The 17,281-nt window shown below is 29.5% G+C and overlaps 2 protein-coding genes across 8 annotated transcripts in view; one reads left to right on the top strand and one right to left on the bottom strand.

Moving 5' to 3' along the window:
- The window catches only part of Rab14 (RAS oncogene family member Rab14), a 191,256-nt gene that overhangs the window by 1,932 nt on the left and 172,043 nt on the right, over positions 1-17,281 (top strand). The gene's annotated exons all lie outside the window — the stretch shown is intronic.
- The window catches only part of Megf8 (multiple EGF like domains 8), a 106,104-nt gene that overhangs the window by 15,429 nt on the left and 73,394 nt on the right, over positions 1-17,281 (bottom strand). For all 7 annotated transcript variants that reach the window (XM_067277621.1, XM_067277617.1, XM_067277619.1 and 4 more), the window contains 20 exons: positions 15,258-15,471; positions 14,999-15,190; positions 14,667-14,843; positions 14,419-14,586; positions 13,962-14,352; positions 13,585-13,872; positions 9,830-9,994; positions 9,546-9,720; positions 4,177-4,343; positions 3,953-4,097; positions 3,599-3,863; positions 3,387-3,528; positions 2,917-3,118; positions 2,639-2,856; positions 2,299-2,563; positions 2,018-2,198; positions 1,764-1,950; positions 1,522-1,692; positions 1,255-1,403; positions 1,005-1,143 (listed from right to left, as the gene is read on the bottom strand). In XM_067277621.1, the coding sequence (XP_067133722.1) occupies positions 1,005-1,143; positions 1,255-1,403; positions 1,522-1,692; positions 1,764-1,950; positions 2,018-2,198; positions 2,299-2,563; positions 2,639-2,856; positions 2,917-3,118; positions 3,387-3,528; positions 3,599-3,863; positions 3,953-4,097; positions 4,177-4,343; positions 9,546-9,720; positions 9,830-9,994; positions 13,585-13,872; positions 13,962-14,352; positions 14,419-14,586; positions 14,667-14,843; positions 14,999-15,190; positions 15,258-15,471 (4,001 nt within the window). The remainder of the gene's footprint in view (positions 1-1,004; positions 1,144-1,254; positions 1,404-1,521; positions 1,693-1,763; positions 1,951-2,017; positions 2,199-2,298; positions 2,564-2,638; positions 2,857-2,916; positions 3,119-3,386; positions 3,529-3,598; positions 3,864-3,952; positions 4,098-4,176; positions 4,344-9,545; positions 9,721-9,829; positions 9,995-13,584; positions 13,873-13,961; positions 14,353-14,418; positions 14,587-14,666; positions 14,844-14,998; positions 15,191-15,257; positions 15,472-17,281) is intronic.

Raw genomic sequence — 17,281 nt, 5'->3', positions numbered from 1 at the left:
GAGCAGGATTCCACTGATGTTCCAAATGCCATTGTCAAACTTCTAGGTTTACAGGAAGGCAGCGGTGAATGTCCGACGTACATGTTTTTGCGTTGAAAACTTTGGCCTCAACCTTGCTATTAATGGTTAACCCATTGCTAACAATTTGTCAATACATGGCACATACAGAAAACAGAAAACTTTAAACTAATTTTTCTCAAGAATGCTTGAGAGTTGCATCAAGTGGCTTTTATCACATATTAATGGGAGAGTAGTACTATAATAGATCCAACTCAGCAAAATTAGAGTGGACCATCTATGGTAGTCTTCCTTGTTAGTATCATCAAAGTTTTAAAAAAAATTTACAATTTTAGATTTTGTGAAAATAATACAATTGGCAACTCATTTAAATGTCTGTTAGCATCTTGTAAAAGCTATATGAACAGTAGTAGTTTTGAGTGGTAATGATATTCCATCAACAGAGGCACAATATCCATAATTTGAAAAAATTGCATATTAACTAGAAGATGAATTTTGTGATTTGAGTCCTTGTGAAACTGGAGAATTTGTTAGATTTTCTGTTCATTCCAAAGATAAATTCATAGACATGACTGAAAACCCAACTTCAATACTTGGTATAAACAGAATAAGTAAAGGATTTGAAATGACTTAAGATCTTGAAAATTATTTTCTGGAATTATGATGCAAATTTTAAGGATTAATTCATATTTGGAAGAGATTTATAGAACTATTTAGTTTTATAAATCTCTATAAATAAGAAAAATTTCTGATAGTTTCAGAATTCAAAAGAAAACCTGAGATCAAGATAATTGGCAGCAATAGTAATTTCTTCCTTGGATAAAAGATTATCCCTCTATTAACAAGCATAAAAGGTATGGAATGAACTGTTAGTTTCATAGGTCTTGTAGGTCACATCATTTTGTGCTTCATATTTTACATTAACATAATAAAACCCAAACTTTTCATTCTCTAAGAAAATATCATGGATTCTTATATATACATACCTGTAATTGCCAACATGGTGTCACCATATTTTTGCTATTCTTTTGACTGCATTGTCTATCATTTTCTGTATTATTTTGGCAATTACAATTTTCACCATTTATGGAATTGCACATATCTCCATGGCCATGACATTCACAACTATAAATGTAATAGAGGAAAAATAATTAAATTTTTAACATTTCTAAAAAAATACTATTCAACTTCAAACAACAATTAAGAAATAAATCATTTCAAACAGGCATAACTTACGGTCTACAACCCTCTTTTATATTATCTCCAATTTTAAAAAATCCGGAAATACATTGATCACATCTATTATTTTCAGTATTATTTTGGCAATTTATACAAATTGCATCGTCCTTGGGTCCCTCTTTCACTAATTCTAAGTATTCTGACATCTAAAAATAGTGTAAAATAACAAATACTGTATAATAAAAATTGATATTATAAAATCACAAACTCCAAAATATATAATAATAATAATAATAATAATCTTTCTTTTATATCATAACTTACAAGATATTGATCCCAATGATTGCTGAGTGAACTCAGCAGAGAGGAATTTAAGAAATCTGAGCTAAAGCATAAATCACTGTGTCCATTACAATATACTTTACAAGGAATGCACTTTCCACCATTTGTGGGATTTCCAACAAAAAATGGTTTGCATTTTTGGCATTGTGATCCCTAAAATGGATTGGATTAGTAAACTTAAAAGAAATTTATTTAAGTATGTAATAAACAAAACTTATATATACCTGTGTATTATTATGGCATTTTAAACAATCATTAAGACGATCAGGACCAGCACAATTACTATGCCCATTACAATCACATTGTATTGAACAATTATGTCCAACATAACCAAAATGACATTTACATTTATTTGGTTCTACACAAGTTCCAAACATACATCCCTGATTACATACCGGTTTACATTGTTTGCTATAAAATAATTTATTTAGAGTCACATAAATAATAACATATATTTTACACATTTAAAAGTTCTCACCCATCATTTACATATCCTTGTTTGCATTTACATTCAAATTTTTCTTCTGTATCAACACATTCTTGATGCTGTTTGTCATCGCAGTTATGATGACCATTAAGACATTCATTTTCTGGTGGTTGTTTAAGATATGCCCAATAAACTGGACCATCAGATTGATTTAACCATTTGGTGACATTTTCTACATTATCAACATTAACATAGTTATATTCATACTTATATCCACAAAAAAATGAACTTGTGTAAAATACAGAAAACAAGTATAAATACAGAATACTTACCAGGAAGTGGACGATCAATTAAATATGCATGATTTTCATAGCATTTTCCATCCGTTGGATGCTTTATCCAACCTTCCATACAGATGCCTCGACCATTGACTTTCTTGCCTGAGAAAGCACACCATCCACAGTTAGGATATGATAGACAGTGAGCCGCTTGACTATGGTGCCAGCAGGGTATGGGACAATAGGAACTGGAACCCTGTAATACAGCTCCACAAGCCCCTCCTTCACATTGGAGTAATTCAAAACTTGGAGAAATGCACTATAATATTTTATTTTACAGTTAAACTAATTTGATGTTATGATATTTTAAAATCATTAAATTTTTCATTATTACTTGTTGTAATCCTTCGCTCCATCTGCACTCGTGCCAACCTCCTTCTCCACCAGCACTCTGTAAACAAGTACTGCAATTTCTATGTTGACTGCATCGAGGAGGACAAGTTAATGGAGGCATTGATTCTACAGGAAATGAAGATGCACCTTGGATTGTTTTTCCCACACAAGTCCAATTAAATATTGGTTTATCTTTTAAAGTATGCTTCCATTCACCACCTAAAATTATTACTAATGTCAACCAATAATTAACTTAAAACCAAAAAAAAGTATTTTTACCTGATCTTTCAACTTGGCGTGTCCACGTACAGTTTGGCAGACTTCCACATTTTTCACAGTCTGATGCTAAGCATTCTCTTATTGGACAAAACGATGACTGATTTATGGCACGCTGTGAAATTTTGCAATCATTTTCTACTTCACAGGAAGCTGAAGCTGGAATGCATATTCCTCTTTGGCAATTTGAACACCACTTGCACAACTAGGAAAACATATATTTAATTTAATAATTTTTAATAATTTTATATTATTGTATCTTATGTAAATTAAGATACAATATAATATTACCTTTGACATTACAATAATATATTTAAACAAATAGTTTCATTATATTATTAATTAATTTTCAAATATATTAAAAGTTTTCTCTGTAAATCTGGCTTTTCCAATTTAAAGCATTTTAATTTTTATGCTATGCAATGTGAGAAAACTATGCCAATAATGTTTTAAGAGTTTTTATTTCTAAATACCTGTTTAGCATTTGGAAAGAATGGCCAAACTGCAACACAATCCATACACGTTTTGTATTGATAGCAATCTCGTCTTTCCATCCATTCTAAATTACAGTCTGTATCTGTAATAATGTTTAGTCGTCCTTTTGGATTATCACAACTGTAAAATAATAAACAATTTTAATTTTTATGAATTGCAAGTTAAATTTTGAATGACAAATGCTTTGTACTTGTAAGGAATGCTTCCATATTCAGAATAGCAAAATGTATGGCTCACGTTATTTTCCATCACGGAACAATATGAACAGCCTGTGTAACGAATGCACTCTGACTGTTTATTTGAAAACAAATGACAAATGTCATCTGGTAGAGTTAATTTTGTCAAACGGTCAGTTGTTTCTCCATTGAAACCTCCAAAAATATAAAAGCTTCTTGAAAACGACGTAGCTGAAAGTCCAGATACTGGTGGCAATGGTTCTCCCACAACAGAAACATCTGATCGATTTATAAATTTTAATAATTTAAATTTTAATTTCAAAGTATCTAATATGAAATTTAAATCTATCATATGAAAACAGACATACTTTCTTTTTCTAAGCAGATCCATAAATTACATTTGAATATGTAAACATAAGTTTCGCCCACTAATTCAAACTTTTCATTTCGACCACCAAGGATAAGCATGTAATCGTCTGTTAAAACAGCTGCATGGAGACTACGTGGAGGAGGCTACAGTGAAATAAAAATGTTAAAAGTTTACATGTTAAAATTAAGTTTAAAAACTTAATAAAATGAATTCAAATATTACATTGGAATCAGGTTGGTTAGGTGGTAATTTTGACCATCTGCCAGTTGGATAATGAAGTGTATACAAATCACTGGAGATTGTAGCACCTTTAACATTATATATTATTCCCCCAAAAACAAATATTGATTTAGTTTGTGAATGATACACACTAGAGTGTCCATATATTCCTAGAATACAAAAATAATATTTATTAAATTTTTAAAATAGTTTATTATAAAAGAGTTTAATGTTTTATTTCTAGTTAAATGGCAATATATTGTGCAAAAATATAATTTTAGCCACTTGAGCAATGGAACAAGAACAAACAAAGTTTCAGCAAACAGACTATGTTCAATTACAAGGTGCATGCCAAAATTACGTACTGTTTAGCCATAACTTCTAAACGAATAAGTTATGAAGAAAACTTTTGATGTCATTTTTTAACATAATCCGATTTTTGTCAAGACACCCTTGGCATCTCTTTAACCACTTATCAAAGCACTATGAGAACTTGTTTTCTGGGCTTGGAAGCACTGAAAAACTCCACTACCAAGAACAGATCTTGACAAATAATGCATACCTTGGAGTGAATCTTTCAGGTTTACAAATAGCCAGAAGTCTCTTGAAGCCAGATTTGGTGAGTATGGAGGATGTGGCAAGTATTCGACGATCTTTTCTATTAGAAAATCTCGGATGATTTGAGCTCTGAACAGCAGAGCATTGTTCCAATGCAAGACAAAATTTGTGCTGGGTAATTTTGAATGCCATTCAGGAATCACAGGTAGATAATGCTTGTTCAGCATGTCTTTTGCATACTGACCAGTAATTGTGTCACAGTTTTCAGGAGAAGTTGCAACAGCAGGGTGATTAGAGCATGGCTCATCTTTGGCAGAGTACAAATACGTCACACTAACCTTATATAGCTTTACAGTTAATTTTTGAAACATAAAACTAATGTTTCTGATCTATCCTAGGACTTTCTTCAGGTGTTCTATAAAAATTTTTCTGGTGCAATCCAAGTTCAATTTAGTTTCCAACTTTAAATGTTCCAGTTTCAAATGTTTCTATCTTCAAATTTATTTTTTAAAATTTTAAATTTCCAAAAGATCTGCACCTGCACTGACAGTTACAGCAGTGGTTCATACAGAGCCTGCCATGCTCTCAAGAGTTGTTTTTCTTCTTTAAAATTGAAATTGGGGCTTATACTAATGCAAAAAACGACAACTACAGACATTCTGCAAGCTAAGGAATGAGGATTGGGCAGAAATCAAAAGAACTCCAGGAGTGTATAAAATTCCGTTAAGAGCTAACAGATTCGATAGAGACCTCATATATATCAGATCTACAAAAAGTTCAAGCAAACAATGCCTCCATAAACACAAAACAGATATTGAAAAGTGGAAAAGCACTACTGCCTTAGTTATATATATACCAGTGAAAACGGCATTACACCTGAACTACTAGTGACAATGATCTGGCAAACTTGGCATATAAACCAACTAGGGAATCTGGAGGTGTTACAAATTTTTAAAGTGGACTGCAAAGGCCTGTCAATCAATTTTAAAAATGAAAAATAAATCTTGAGAGCATGGCAGGCTATGTATGACCCAATGCTAAAATAGTCGGTGCAGGCACACATCTTTTGGAAATTTAAAATTTTAAAAAATAAATTTGAAGATAGAAACATTTGAAACTGGAACATTTAAAATCGGAAGCTAAATTGAACTTGGATTGCACCAGAAAAATTTTTATAGAACATCTGAAGAAGGTCATAGGGTGGATTGAAAACGTTAGTGTTATGTTTCAAAAATTAACTGCAAAGCTATACAAGGTTAGTGCAATGTATTTGTATTTATTATTGCTTTGTTTATTGGATGGATTTGGCAGAGTTTCTTCCACCTGCAAATTTTCAAACTCACTTGTGAACTGTGCAGTCAACAAGAGTAGATGTCCATTAACTGCTTGTGAACATCAGCCACTTTTTCACAAGTGAACAAAAATTTGATGACAACATGCTGAACTGAACTGAAAACACAATGCTTTCGGGCACACTTAGAAAAAAGTTTGCAAAAACACGGATTACTCAGCACCTGCTGCTGGCACACTAATGGAACAACACAAGTTGACTGGCAAAGGCTTGTTAAAATTTGTCCCAAGATGATGTGCTTACAGAGTTTGCTATGCATTCACTAGGGGGAAATGGCACACAATTCTGGAATGCACCTCATATGTTAAAAAATATAAAAATTAAGCATTAGTACTAACATATTCATATTAATTTATGTTTTATAATTACAAGAATAATAATAATTAATAATTTTTTCTTTATCATCTTCATTGACTTATTAATTTTAAATAACAATATCAAATCTTACATTCTTACTTTGAAATTTAATTCAAAATCAAAAACAATATTATACAAAACCTTTATTATTATGATAACTATCAATTCAATAAGAATTTATAATATGAGACTTGCATTATGTATCATTTTTATTTTCCTGGCTGTTATGTATACATAACAAGGAAAAGTAATGGAATCATGTCAAATTTGATCCTCAGAGTTTTTTGCAATTGGTAGTTAGTTGGTTGTGGGTTTGGGCTTGGCCAAGGGGATAGCCATGCAGAGTTTTCTGGGTTTTCTTTATGTTAGTAACACCTAAATAGGATCTGGCTTCCCATAAGTCTTCCTGAAATGCATCCCCTCAGTAGATCACTTATGTGTTCTGTTTTGCTGTAACCAAATAAATCAAACTAATTCTAACAAGCAATTATTTATTGTGACATCGTCAAAATGTGAGGCTGCAACTTTTCATCACAATGTTCTCAATTCTTTTAGTGGTGTCTTGCCCCTGTACATCATACTATTCCTGTTTGCAATAGAGTTGTGCTGGTTATCTAACTAACTCTGATTAGGGAAAAATTTTGAATTGAAGTAACATGACTTCAGGTTTGTACCGAAAGTCATGTTACTTCCAGTACAAACCTGAAGAAACATATAGAAAGCAGGCAGGCCTGGCCTCTTGCCCTTAAGCTTTCCATGTTTGGTATCGACTTTCAGCTATCTAACTCCTTTCTCAAGATTAACAAAGGCCAGACAGACAGGTGAACCAGGATCTTCAGTTAAACTATAATATTGTGAAGAGTCCATTTTAAGATGTTCTTCCCCCTCTCCATTTTAATTCACTGTATTGTACAAAATATCAGACCTTCTGATAAACATAGTGAATGTTTTTATACCTTATTTTTAACCAGTTTTAATTAGTTTTAAGGTTTTTGTGTTTTACTGCCTTTTTTAGTCAAACTTATACATTTTAACAGAAAATATATTTATTTTATTTTATTTTTTATACTTTTTGAAATAATTAATTGTTACTATTATTATTATTATTATTTTACAACATTTTATTATATTCATTTATTTACTTATTTTTTAATATATTTCAGTTTTACTTTACTAGCCCATGGTTTTATATTTTTAACAAAAATAATTTTATTTCTACACGTATACTGTCTTATTATTTTTTAATTTATTTCAGTTTTACTTATTTTACTCACAGTTTTAATAATTAGTTATTATAAATTTTAAAAAAATTTCTGCATGCATACGTTAAATATAATTTAATACATTCTGTAATTTATTACATAGTTTTTTGTCAATATATTTAATGAAGTAAGGACTGAAGAAGGGCATAAAGCCAAAAATGCATATCCTTTCTGAATTATACAAAATAAACCTACTTTTTCCATTAAAAAAAAACTGTTCCTATATTGATTTGTTCTCAACAGAAACTTTGTACTAATTCCAGAGAACATACATCTAATTAAGAGAACAGCAAGCAATCAAGTACTAACATTTTTTCATTATAAAATTTGAAAATATCCAGATAACAGAAAAAAAAAATTATAGATCAAGAAACTAAGGAACCTGATAATAGTTTTTAAAACTAAATATCAATTTTATCAGATAACTGAACAATGTAAAGCTCCAAGGAGTTCTTTAAAAAATAACTCTAGTTTGCACTGAATTTATATCCAATTGTTCATTGTATTATTGTTTCATTTAAATACAGAAACACAAAGTTTTGTAATGATGAAATTAATATTTTAATATTTCACAAAAATTTTGTGAAATTTTAATACATACAATTTTGTATCTTCTTAAAATAATAAATTAAAAATTATATTTTAAAAATTTATATTAACATAGAAAGCAGAGCAGGTCAGAACAGAAATGGAATTCTCAAATCATAAACACTGAATAAATACGTTACTCAGTTTTATCATCTAACCTCTATAAGAAGCCACATTCTAAACATAAAACTATAACCATTAATATTACAATTAAATATTAATTAAAACATGCCAGGATGAAATTAATACATTACAAAATTAAATGATTAGAAGTATCACAAAACTGTCTTCTTTTAAATCTTAATGTCCTTTTCAGACTTTGGGAACAAACTGTCCTCACAATTAATGCATAATTGTAAATTTATTTTGTGATTGTGCTGAAAAGCAGGAAATATTTCCAACCATTTTTACATATTGAGGTGGGGAAAGTAGCATGTAAAGGAAGGTCAACTCTGCCTTAAGGACAGTTTTTTCCCGAACCTTGAAAAGAATGTTAAGATTTAAAAGAAGACACTTTTGTGATACTTCTACGCATTTAATTTTGTAATGCATTAATATTACACTTGCAAGTATTAAAATATTAATTATTACCATTTTTATTAATTCATTTTGAAATAATTAATTGTTATTGTTACACTTATTATTATTATTATTATTAATTGTTAATATAATTATTAACAATTAATCATTATTCCATATCTAATGGTTATAATAGTCAAATTATATGAACATATACACAAACAAAAAGCATAAGAACAAATTAATTGTTAATTTTCATAGATTGAAACTTCTGACTACCTCAGTTATCTATAAATTTATTTCCGTTTAACTTAAAATTAATTCCAGCAGTCTAAGTAATAACCAAATAAAAACTAAATAAGGGTTTTGTTATTGTCTCTCTATTAAAAATAAATTATTTTTATTTCTAAAACCTTAAACAACAACAAAATTTTAATTGCTATTCTAATTATCTTTCAATGAAATTGTGATTATAAAGGAATATTAGTATTTGTTATTAATTCATTATACTTTTACTTTATTTCTTTCTGTTACATGTGTTAAACAAAATTCCAAGATGTGCTTTGAGAGTCATTACATTATAAAACTGGGAATCATTACATTATAAAACTGGGTTGTAAAACTTGAAACCTTTATTACAGGGTTACAGGGTTCAAACAATTTAAGAAATACAAGGAAATTATAAATATGAGAAAGTCAAAACTGTTATTACAGAAGTATGAAATTGTCAAACCTACCTACGGGTATGGCACCAACAGAGTCAATAATCAGCCACTTTTTTATTTTGATATTATATTTGATTGTTTTTTCAAAAAAACCATAGTTAGGTGAAAATCCACCAATGAGAACAAGATTTTCATCATCCACTACCGTTAATGTCGAGCCTGCTAAAGCAGGAAGCTCTTTTGGTACCTAATGAATTTTTAATGTTTTATTTATTAAGCTTTGTACATTTAATTGAAAAAAAAACTTTATAGAATAAAATAATCATATAAATTCTAAATATGTGATTATAACTTACATTTAATTTTGTCCACATTTTTTCTAAAGTTGAAAATTTCCAAAAATCTCCGAGTACTTCTTCTTTGCCGATACCACCAAAAACATAAATATTTCTGTCTACGAGACTGGCACAATGAAAACGACGTTCAGGAGGAGATCCTTCACTTTTTGGACTTTTTGTCACCTTAAAAAAAATTGTATTAAAATTAAACAACACGCAATTTAACTGATTTAACATATACATTGAAATTTGCCTGCTATTAAGAGATACATGTTGCAGCTGATACTGTATTTTAATGCAGTCATCATATAGTGAAGAATATGATTGATTGTGAAAACACCAAATTTGCATTAGGAATGTGAATGTAGTGAAATATATAAGTAGGTTATAAATTTAAAATATAGACATGGTATATTATTTATCTTTTTAGCTCTAAAAAAAATCTCATTTTAATTGAATTCTAAATAGCAAAAAAATTGGACAAAATACTTCAAATGAAACAAATAATTTATGACAAAACATAAACATTGATTAATTATTAATTCATCAAAAAACAATGTGGGTGGAAATAACAAAAAAGAAAAATGAATGTCAATTTAGGCAGCGAGAGTTTAAATGTCAAGTTATGAAGTAACATATAATGTAACATTAGCTCCTATATACAGAAAAATAGCTCACAATTACAACATCAGTGTGGCCCTCAAAAAGGAGCCAATCCATATTTAATCTAATTAGAAATGTCAAATCTACAAGGCAGCCACAAGAAAAAAGCCATAAACTATAAAGAGAATAACGCAATCCTGAACCTGTGGAAAAATTATATATATCAATTCAACAGACACATCACATTCCATGCAAGATGCTACATACAACCTTTCCACCAATCAATAAATATCAACTATCCTCCAAATCATTAAACTTATTGGAAACATAGTATTTGTATTCAGGCAGTCTTCATAAATTTCTCATCTGGACATCTCCAAATCAATTTTCTTGCATCCTTGCCATACCTAATACATATTACTTTGGGTACATGGTACTTTAAATCAGAACACATATCTGATTTAAAGTACCATCGACTAAATTCTGTGTTCCATGATCATTGTGTACTAAATAACTGCAACATTGATAAATCTAATATAGAGATCTTACATAAAGAAAAAAGGACATACAACAGAAAATTTAAAGAGAGCATAAAAATTATTAAGAATAAAAATAAAAATTGCATAAATAAAACTTTAAGTGTTAAAACCAGTGAAAATTGGATACAAATGTTGTAGATATGTTAGCAAATATTAAACACCATTGTAATATTAATCATCCACGTTCAAAGATCATGTACAGTACATTTCATAATGATTGTAAAAATAGGAATGTACTATTAACTAATATTAATATATTAATAAGTTTTATGTTTTGTAGTCGCAGTTTATACACAACTTTTTATAGATTACTGAAAAAAATTTTTAAAAATCGTTTATCGGTATATATGCAAATTTGTAAACCAGATTACGTGGTTGTGCTGGTAGTACGTGAGACCTATCTGTAACAGTTGTAACATCCATTGTGTAAACTTAAGTAATATGACAAGATACAAATTCCAGGTATAACAGATGTTATTATACCTTTCTGTAAACTTGATTTATTTAGACGAATGTTAAAAAAAACTTGTCAAATCTGTCAGTCTGTTCGTTCTTTGTCCAACCTACGAAACGAGATAAGATCCACTATGTATGCTGTCTGTATATATATAATTGCTGCATATCAACCTTTTAAGCTGGCTGAACAGAGGCTGGAGCCCAAAACACATCTTGTAATTAGTGTCCCAACTAAATAAAAGATGAATAATCTGCCCAGTGTTTGAAAAGTGTCACTACATTGTGTCTATAGAAAGCAAATTGCTATTTAAATTAAATTTCAATGCGCAAGAGAGAAAAGTACTATTTGTTTTTTGGTATGCACCAGTCGAATCTAAATCAAATTAATTAAAACCATTTTAATTGATATTCACATAATATAAATTGCATCCAAACATTTTCATTTAAATATGCTTAAGTTAAATTAAATAACAAAAATTTATTAATATAATATTCATATTTAATATTTATTAATACTAGGTAACCAGTTAATTAAAACTAAAAATAAAAATTAAAACTCTGGCCTTTACACTGAAACTGAAACTAAACCAAAAAACAAAATCAAAAATTAATTAATTTAAATTAAAATTGAAATCAAATCAATTGAAAAATAATATTTCATAAAGTGTGGATAAAGTACACATTGTCCTGTCTTGATTGATTTGGTATATTTCATGCAGGCAGAGTTGAGTCTCTTTTTATAGCACTTTGTAAAGTCTTAGTTTTGGTTCAGTTGGCGGTAATGGAACATTTTGTTTTTAATATATTACATAGAATAGATATAAATAATATAATATTACATTGCATTTGTAGACATTTTTATGAATGAAATATAGCTAAAAAGGTTAAAAAAAAAATAAAAGCTTTGTTTTGGGGGTCAGGAACAGATTAATCCATTTTATATCATTTCTTATGAGAAAATTTGTTTCTATTTTAGAACAAATCAGTATTTTTTAACAACTTTTAGGAATGAATTACATTTGAAAACTAAGGTTTGACTGTATTTCCAGTAGATAGAAGACATTTATATGAATTTTTATTCAAGATTTAAACTTATCAAAGAATTTTCTTCATTATATATAGCTTTTATATAATACATTTTCATAAATTCTATAATTATTAAATATAATATTTATATAGAAATTTGACCTAATTATTTGAATAAACTTTATTACACTAAAAAAATAAAAGTCAAATTTACTTATTGTGACATTGTCACAATGCTTTAGCTGCAACTTTGATCATATTATAATTTAAATTATCATAAAGTTCAAGTCTATATCAAATTTATTGTTCTACAGTAAATTTATTTTTAACAAATTTCTCAGGCTGCCGAAAGTCATCCACTGTTCCAAGAATCCATTATATCCATATAAGAAATACTTGTGCTTGAAATTACTCAGTTTCTTGCCATCTCAATCCACAGAAACATGTACTGTATGTTACAAGATCATTATGTAATACATGTGTACAACAAAGCTGATGGAACTGTATAGCATAAAAACAGAAAAAGTACAGTCCATATCCTAATTAGCACTTCACTTGACTTCATAATTTGTTAAAAAAACTTGTCCATCTTGGTTTGTTTTGATGATGTTTTTCTGTCCATTGAGTACAACACCAGAAGTAGCTTTCTGGCAGTAATCAATGTGCTACAGGCAATCTGCATCCAATGTATTTTTTTTAATTTAATACCCAAAAACATCTAAATACTTTAAACATTAAAAAAAATGCAATGTTTACAGTAGATGGGGCTAGAAAAAAATCAGTTTTTCCTGAGTCACAGATACACTAATACAGTAAAATTTCATTGACTTCGCAGGATCTGGAAAAAATCTGTTAAAACAAGATTCTACTGTATATAGTAAGGTAAAAATTCTGAATTGAAATCATGTGACTTCCAGTCCAGACTAGAAGTTCATGTATAATTAATCAGGGCCTCTGACTCCTAAGCTTTCCTTTTGTGGTCTCAATTTTTATCTATCTAACTCTGTTCTTGAGATTAATGAAGGACAGACAAGTGGATAGATGGATGACAGTAGAAATTTATAAGTCTGCAGTTTGAAAATTGCAGCCTAATAAAATTTCTTTTTAAAAAATGCAAATACATAATATGTTCAAAAATTTTATAAATACCTTTATCCATATATTTGTTTGAGTATCATACACATATAAATCATTCAAATTCCCATAAATGGATGAATATCCTCCAAAAACCCAAACTAAATCAGATAATGAATATTCAGATTTTTTGCTAGCCAACAGCGTATGGCCCATTCGTGGCAATTCTTTGGACAATCTATATTCAGAAGGTCGTATCTTATCCGAATCAAATAAAGTAGACCAAAGTATATGATAGTGTTCAAGACGAACGGAGCAATCGGAACCACCATAACCATCTTTACACAGACACGTTCCATATAACTAAAAAAAGCCATTCAAAATTAATATTAACAGCAAAAATTATAAAAAGTTTTCTTATGCATTTTAAATTTAAAATTACTTTAACTCACCTGCTGACAGACACCATACCCAAATTGTGATGAGCATTTATTCTTACATATTTCTTTATTACAGGTCACTCCACTAAACCCATTTTTACATCGACATCTCTCTCCATGGCAAGTTTTGTTTAAAAGTTTACAAGAATGTCCACATTCCAATCTTTGATATGTTGCATTAAAACCATGAGCTGGATTAGTTCGCTTGTAATATATAGTCATATGGCCCGATGTAGCAACTGTTACTATTGGTTTAGACAAATTAAGACTACAATATGATCCCAAAAGTTTTCCATGATAACGAGCTGAAATAAATTCAGGAAGACCATCATATATGTATAGATGATTTTGAGGACATTTAATCTTCATATCAGCATGAATTGTTAATTGTATGTCAGCATTTCTGTAAATGTAAAAAGTTAATTATAAACAAAAGGATAAATAATTCAATTTTAATAAAAATACCAACATTTCTGCATGTTTTCCAAAAGAATTTTTATCTAATTCTGGATGAACAGTCAATATCCAAAGACAATGTGATGGATGGGTAACTCCCACTTGACTTCCTAATAATCCTTTCTGAATATCTGTAATGACAGCACGAGGCTGACATTCTAAATAACAATGACCTCCATCCCTAAAAAGTGCATCAATTTAATCATTATGTTTTTCAAAGCTCATTACAACACATCTTGAAAAATACATATAAAAATTCACCTTGTGTCTCCATAATATCCTGGTTTACACCGCTCACAATTGAAACCTTCTGTATTATCCTTACAATAGCACTGACCAGTAATACGATCACAATATCCAGCTGATTCGTCTGCATGATCATTACAATTACATTTCTTACATCCAACAGCAGTTGTTGCATTACCAAAACTTCCTGTCCTGAAATATAAATATAAAATTATAATTTCACTAAATGAGTACGGTAACAACTTTTATTTTAATAAATGTGCATATACCTTACTACACATTACATTTTATTTAAAAAATTATAATTTTTTTAAATTAAAATTTAATTTATACACTTTCCTACTTACTTGCACCTTTCACAGAATTGACCTTCAGTCCAATCTTGGCAATCATCACATAAAGCCACACCTTTTGTGCAATTACTATGATTGTTACAACCACAATTAATACTACAGTCGTGACCTGTCCAACCTAATTTGCATATACAAACATAATCCGGAGCTTCGGAACAATATCCATTAATGCATTCTGATGAACATCTATAATTTGTTGTTTATTAAAGTAAAAGTAATAAAAATTTTATTGTAATAATGGTGAAAACCTTACGTTCTCATACAAGTAGAAATGCCATCTCCTTTAAATCCGTGACTGCAAGTACATTTGTAAGAATCCGGGGTATTAGTGCAAGTTGCATTTGGGTGACATTTATGCAAGCCTAGCCAGCATTCTTCTACATCAGGACAAGAACTATAAAACCAATCTGTAGATTCAGACGACAATACATTTGGATGAACTTGTGTTACTAATGCTTCACATTCTCCTGAAATAAAATTTTAAAATATTTATTCAAACAAAACAGTTAATTAAAACATTTTAAATCAAGTAATAAACAATAATATCAGGCTTTTTGTCCAGAAATCCTAACATTTATTAAAGTTCAGATTCAGAACTATATTATTTTAATATGTTAAATTAGCAAATATTATCATCATCATCAGACCTAAAAGAATAACATAAAAAGAATAATATTTTGCTATTTTCATGCAGTAGAAAAAATGAAGAAAATACAGATGATAAATTTTTTAATGATATAATCTTCATTTTTTCTTATTTTAAGTTCCACAATAGATCAATTGACTTTAGGTACTTGGCATATTTTTGTGTTGATGAAACTTGTTTTATAAGACAAAAAAGTGCAATACTTTTAAAATTTATCTAATATCAATAATTCAAAATAAAAGCAGCAGATTGAGATGACATTATATTATTATTATTATTTAAGAATATTTGATGTAGACAAAAGCACTGCATCAGAATATGTTGTTTTTGTGTTGCTTCTGCTAAGTAGTAACTACATTCAACTGCACATGATAGTAGGCAATTCATTGTTTTAGATGCCACATATTTCCCAACCCCGTGTACTAGGTGTACTGGTTAATGTGGATTTTTTAATCAAAGAAAACACAATAATTTCAAAAAACATCATCAAAAGTACTTTATTCAAAGTAATGTCAATTGCTACCTACACATTCAGGTAATTTATGGATACCATCCCAATAAAACTTTTTTTTGTTTTGAGGCAAACCATTCAGAGACCCATTTTTCCACTTCAAATATTTTGAAGTGCTGTTCAGAAAGTGCATGTGCCATCAATTGGAACAAGTGGAAATCAGAAGGAGCAATGTATGGTGAGTACGGCAGGTAAGTTAATCTCTTCCCAGCAAGATTTTTTAACGTGTCTTTAACTGGTTTCAAAGTGTGTGATAGTGCATTATTACAAAGCAAAATTACTTTGCTATGTCTTCTAGCCCATTCTGGTAATTTTACAATTAAAATGTGGTTCAAATTGATTACTTGTTGTTGGTAATAATCAGTATTAACAGTTTCACCTGATTTCAGAAGCTCATAATATACCATACCTTCTTGATCCTACCAAACACAAAGCATTGTCTTCTTTCCAAAGTGATTTGGCCTTGCAGTCGATGTTGATGGTTGACCTGGATCAACCCATAATTTTGTGCATTTAGGATTCTCAAAATAAATTCACTTCTCATTGCCAGTAACAATTCAGTGCAAAAAAGACTTTCTTTTGTGCCATTGAAACAACATTTTACTGATGAATTTTCAGTTTTCCATTTGTCTTTTGTTCAGTTGATGTGGCACCCATTTCCCTTCCTTTAAAATCTTTTTCATTGCTTGTAAACAATTGGAAATTGTTTGCTGAGCAACATTTAATCTTTCTGCAAGTTGTTTTTGAGTTTGACATGCATCTTCACCGAATAACGCTTATAACTGTTAGTCTTCAAACTTTTTCAGTTGACCTGGACATTCGTCATCTTTCACATCAAAATCACCATGTTTAAATCATTTAAACCAACATTCACAAGTATCTTGAGATGGGGAATGTTTACCATAAGCTTCCCAAAATATACGATAACTTTCAGCAGCACTTTTCTTCAAAATAAAGTAATGAATTAAAACTTTTTGCAAACTTCCTCCTCTTTTTTCAAAACAAAATTTGACATATTTAAGTGTAAAAACATCTATGATGTTAACACCTTCAGAAAATTTGACATAAAAAGTGTATGCCGATTGTTGTAAATTCAACAAAATGGCATACACATCAAATC

The sequence above is a fragment of the Centruroides vittatus genome, unplaced genomic scaffold, assembly GCF_030686945.1.
Source record: "Centruroides vittatus isolate TY-2023 unplaced genomic scaffold, ASM3068694v2 contig_751, whole genome shotgun sequence".
Lineage (NCBI taxonomy): Eukaryota > Metazoa > Arthropoda > Arachnida > Scorpiones > Buthidae > Centruroides > Centruroides vittatus.
This window is presented reverse-complemented; position numbering and strand designations above follow the sequence as displayed.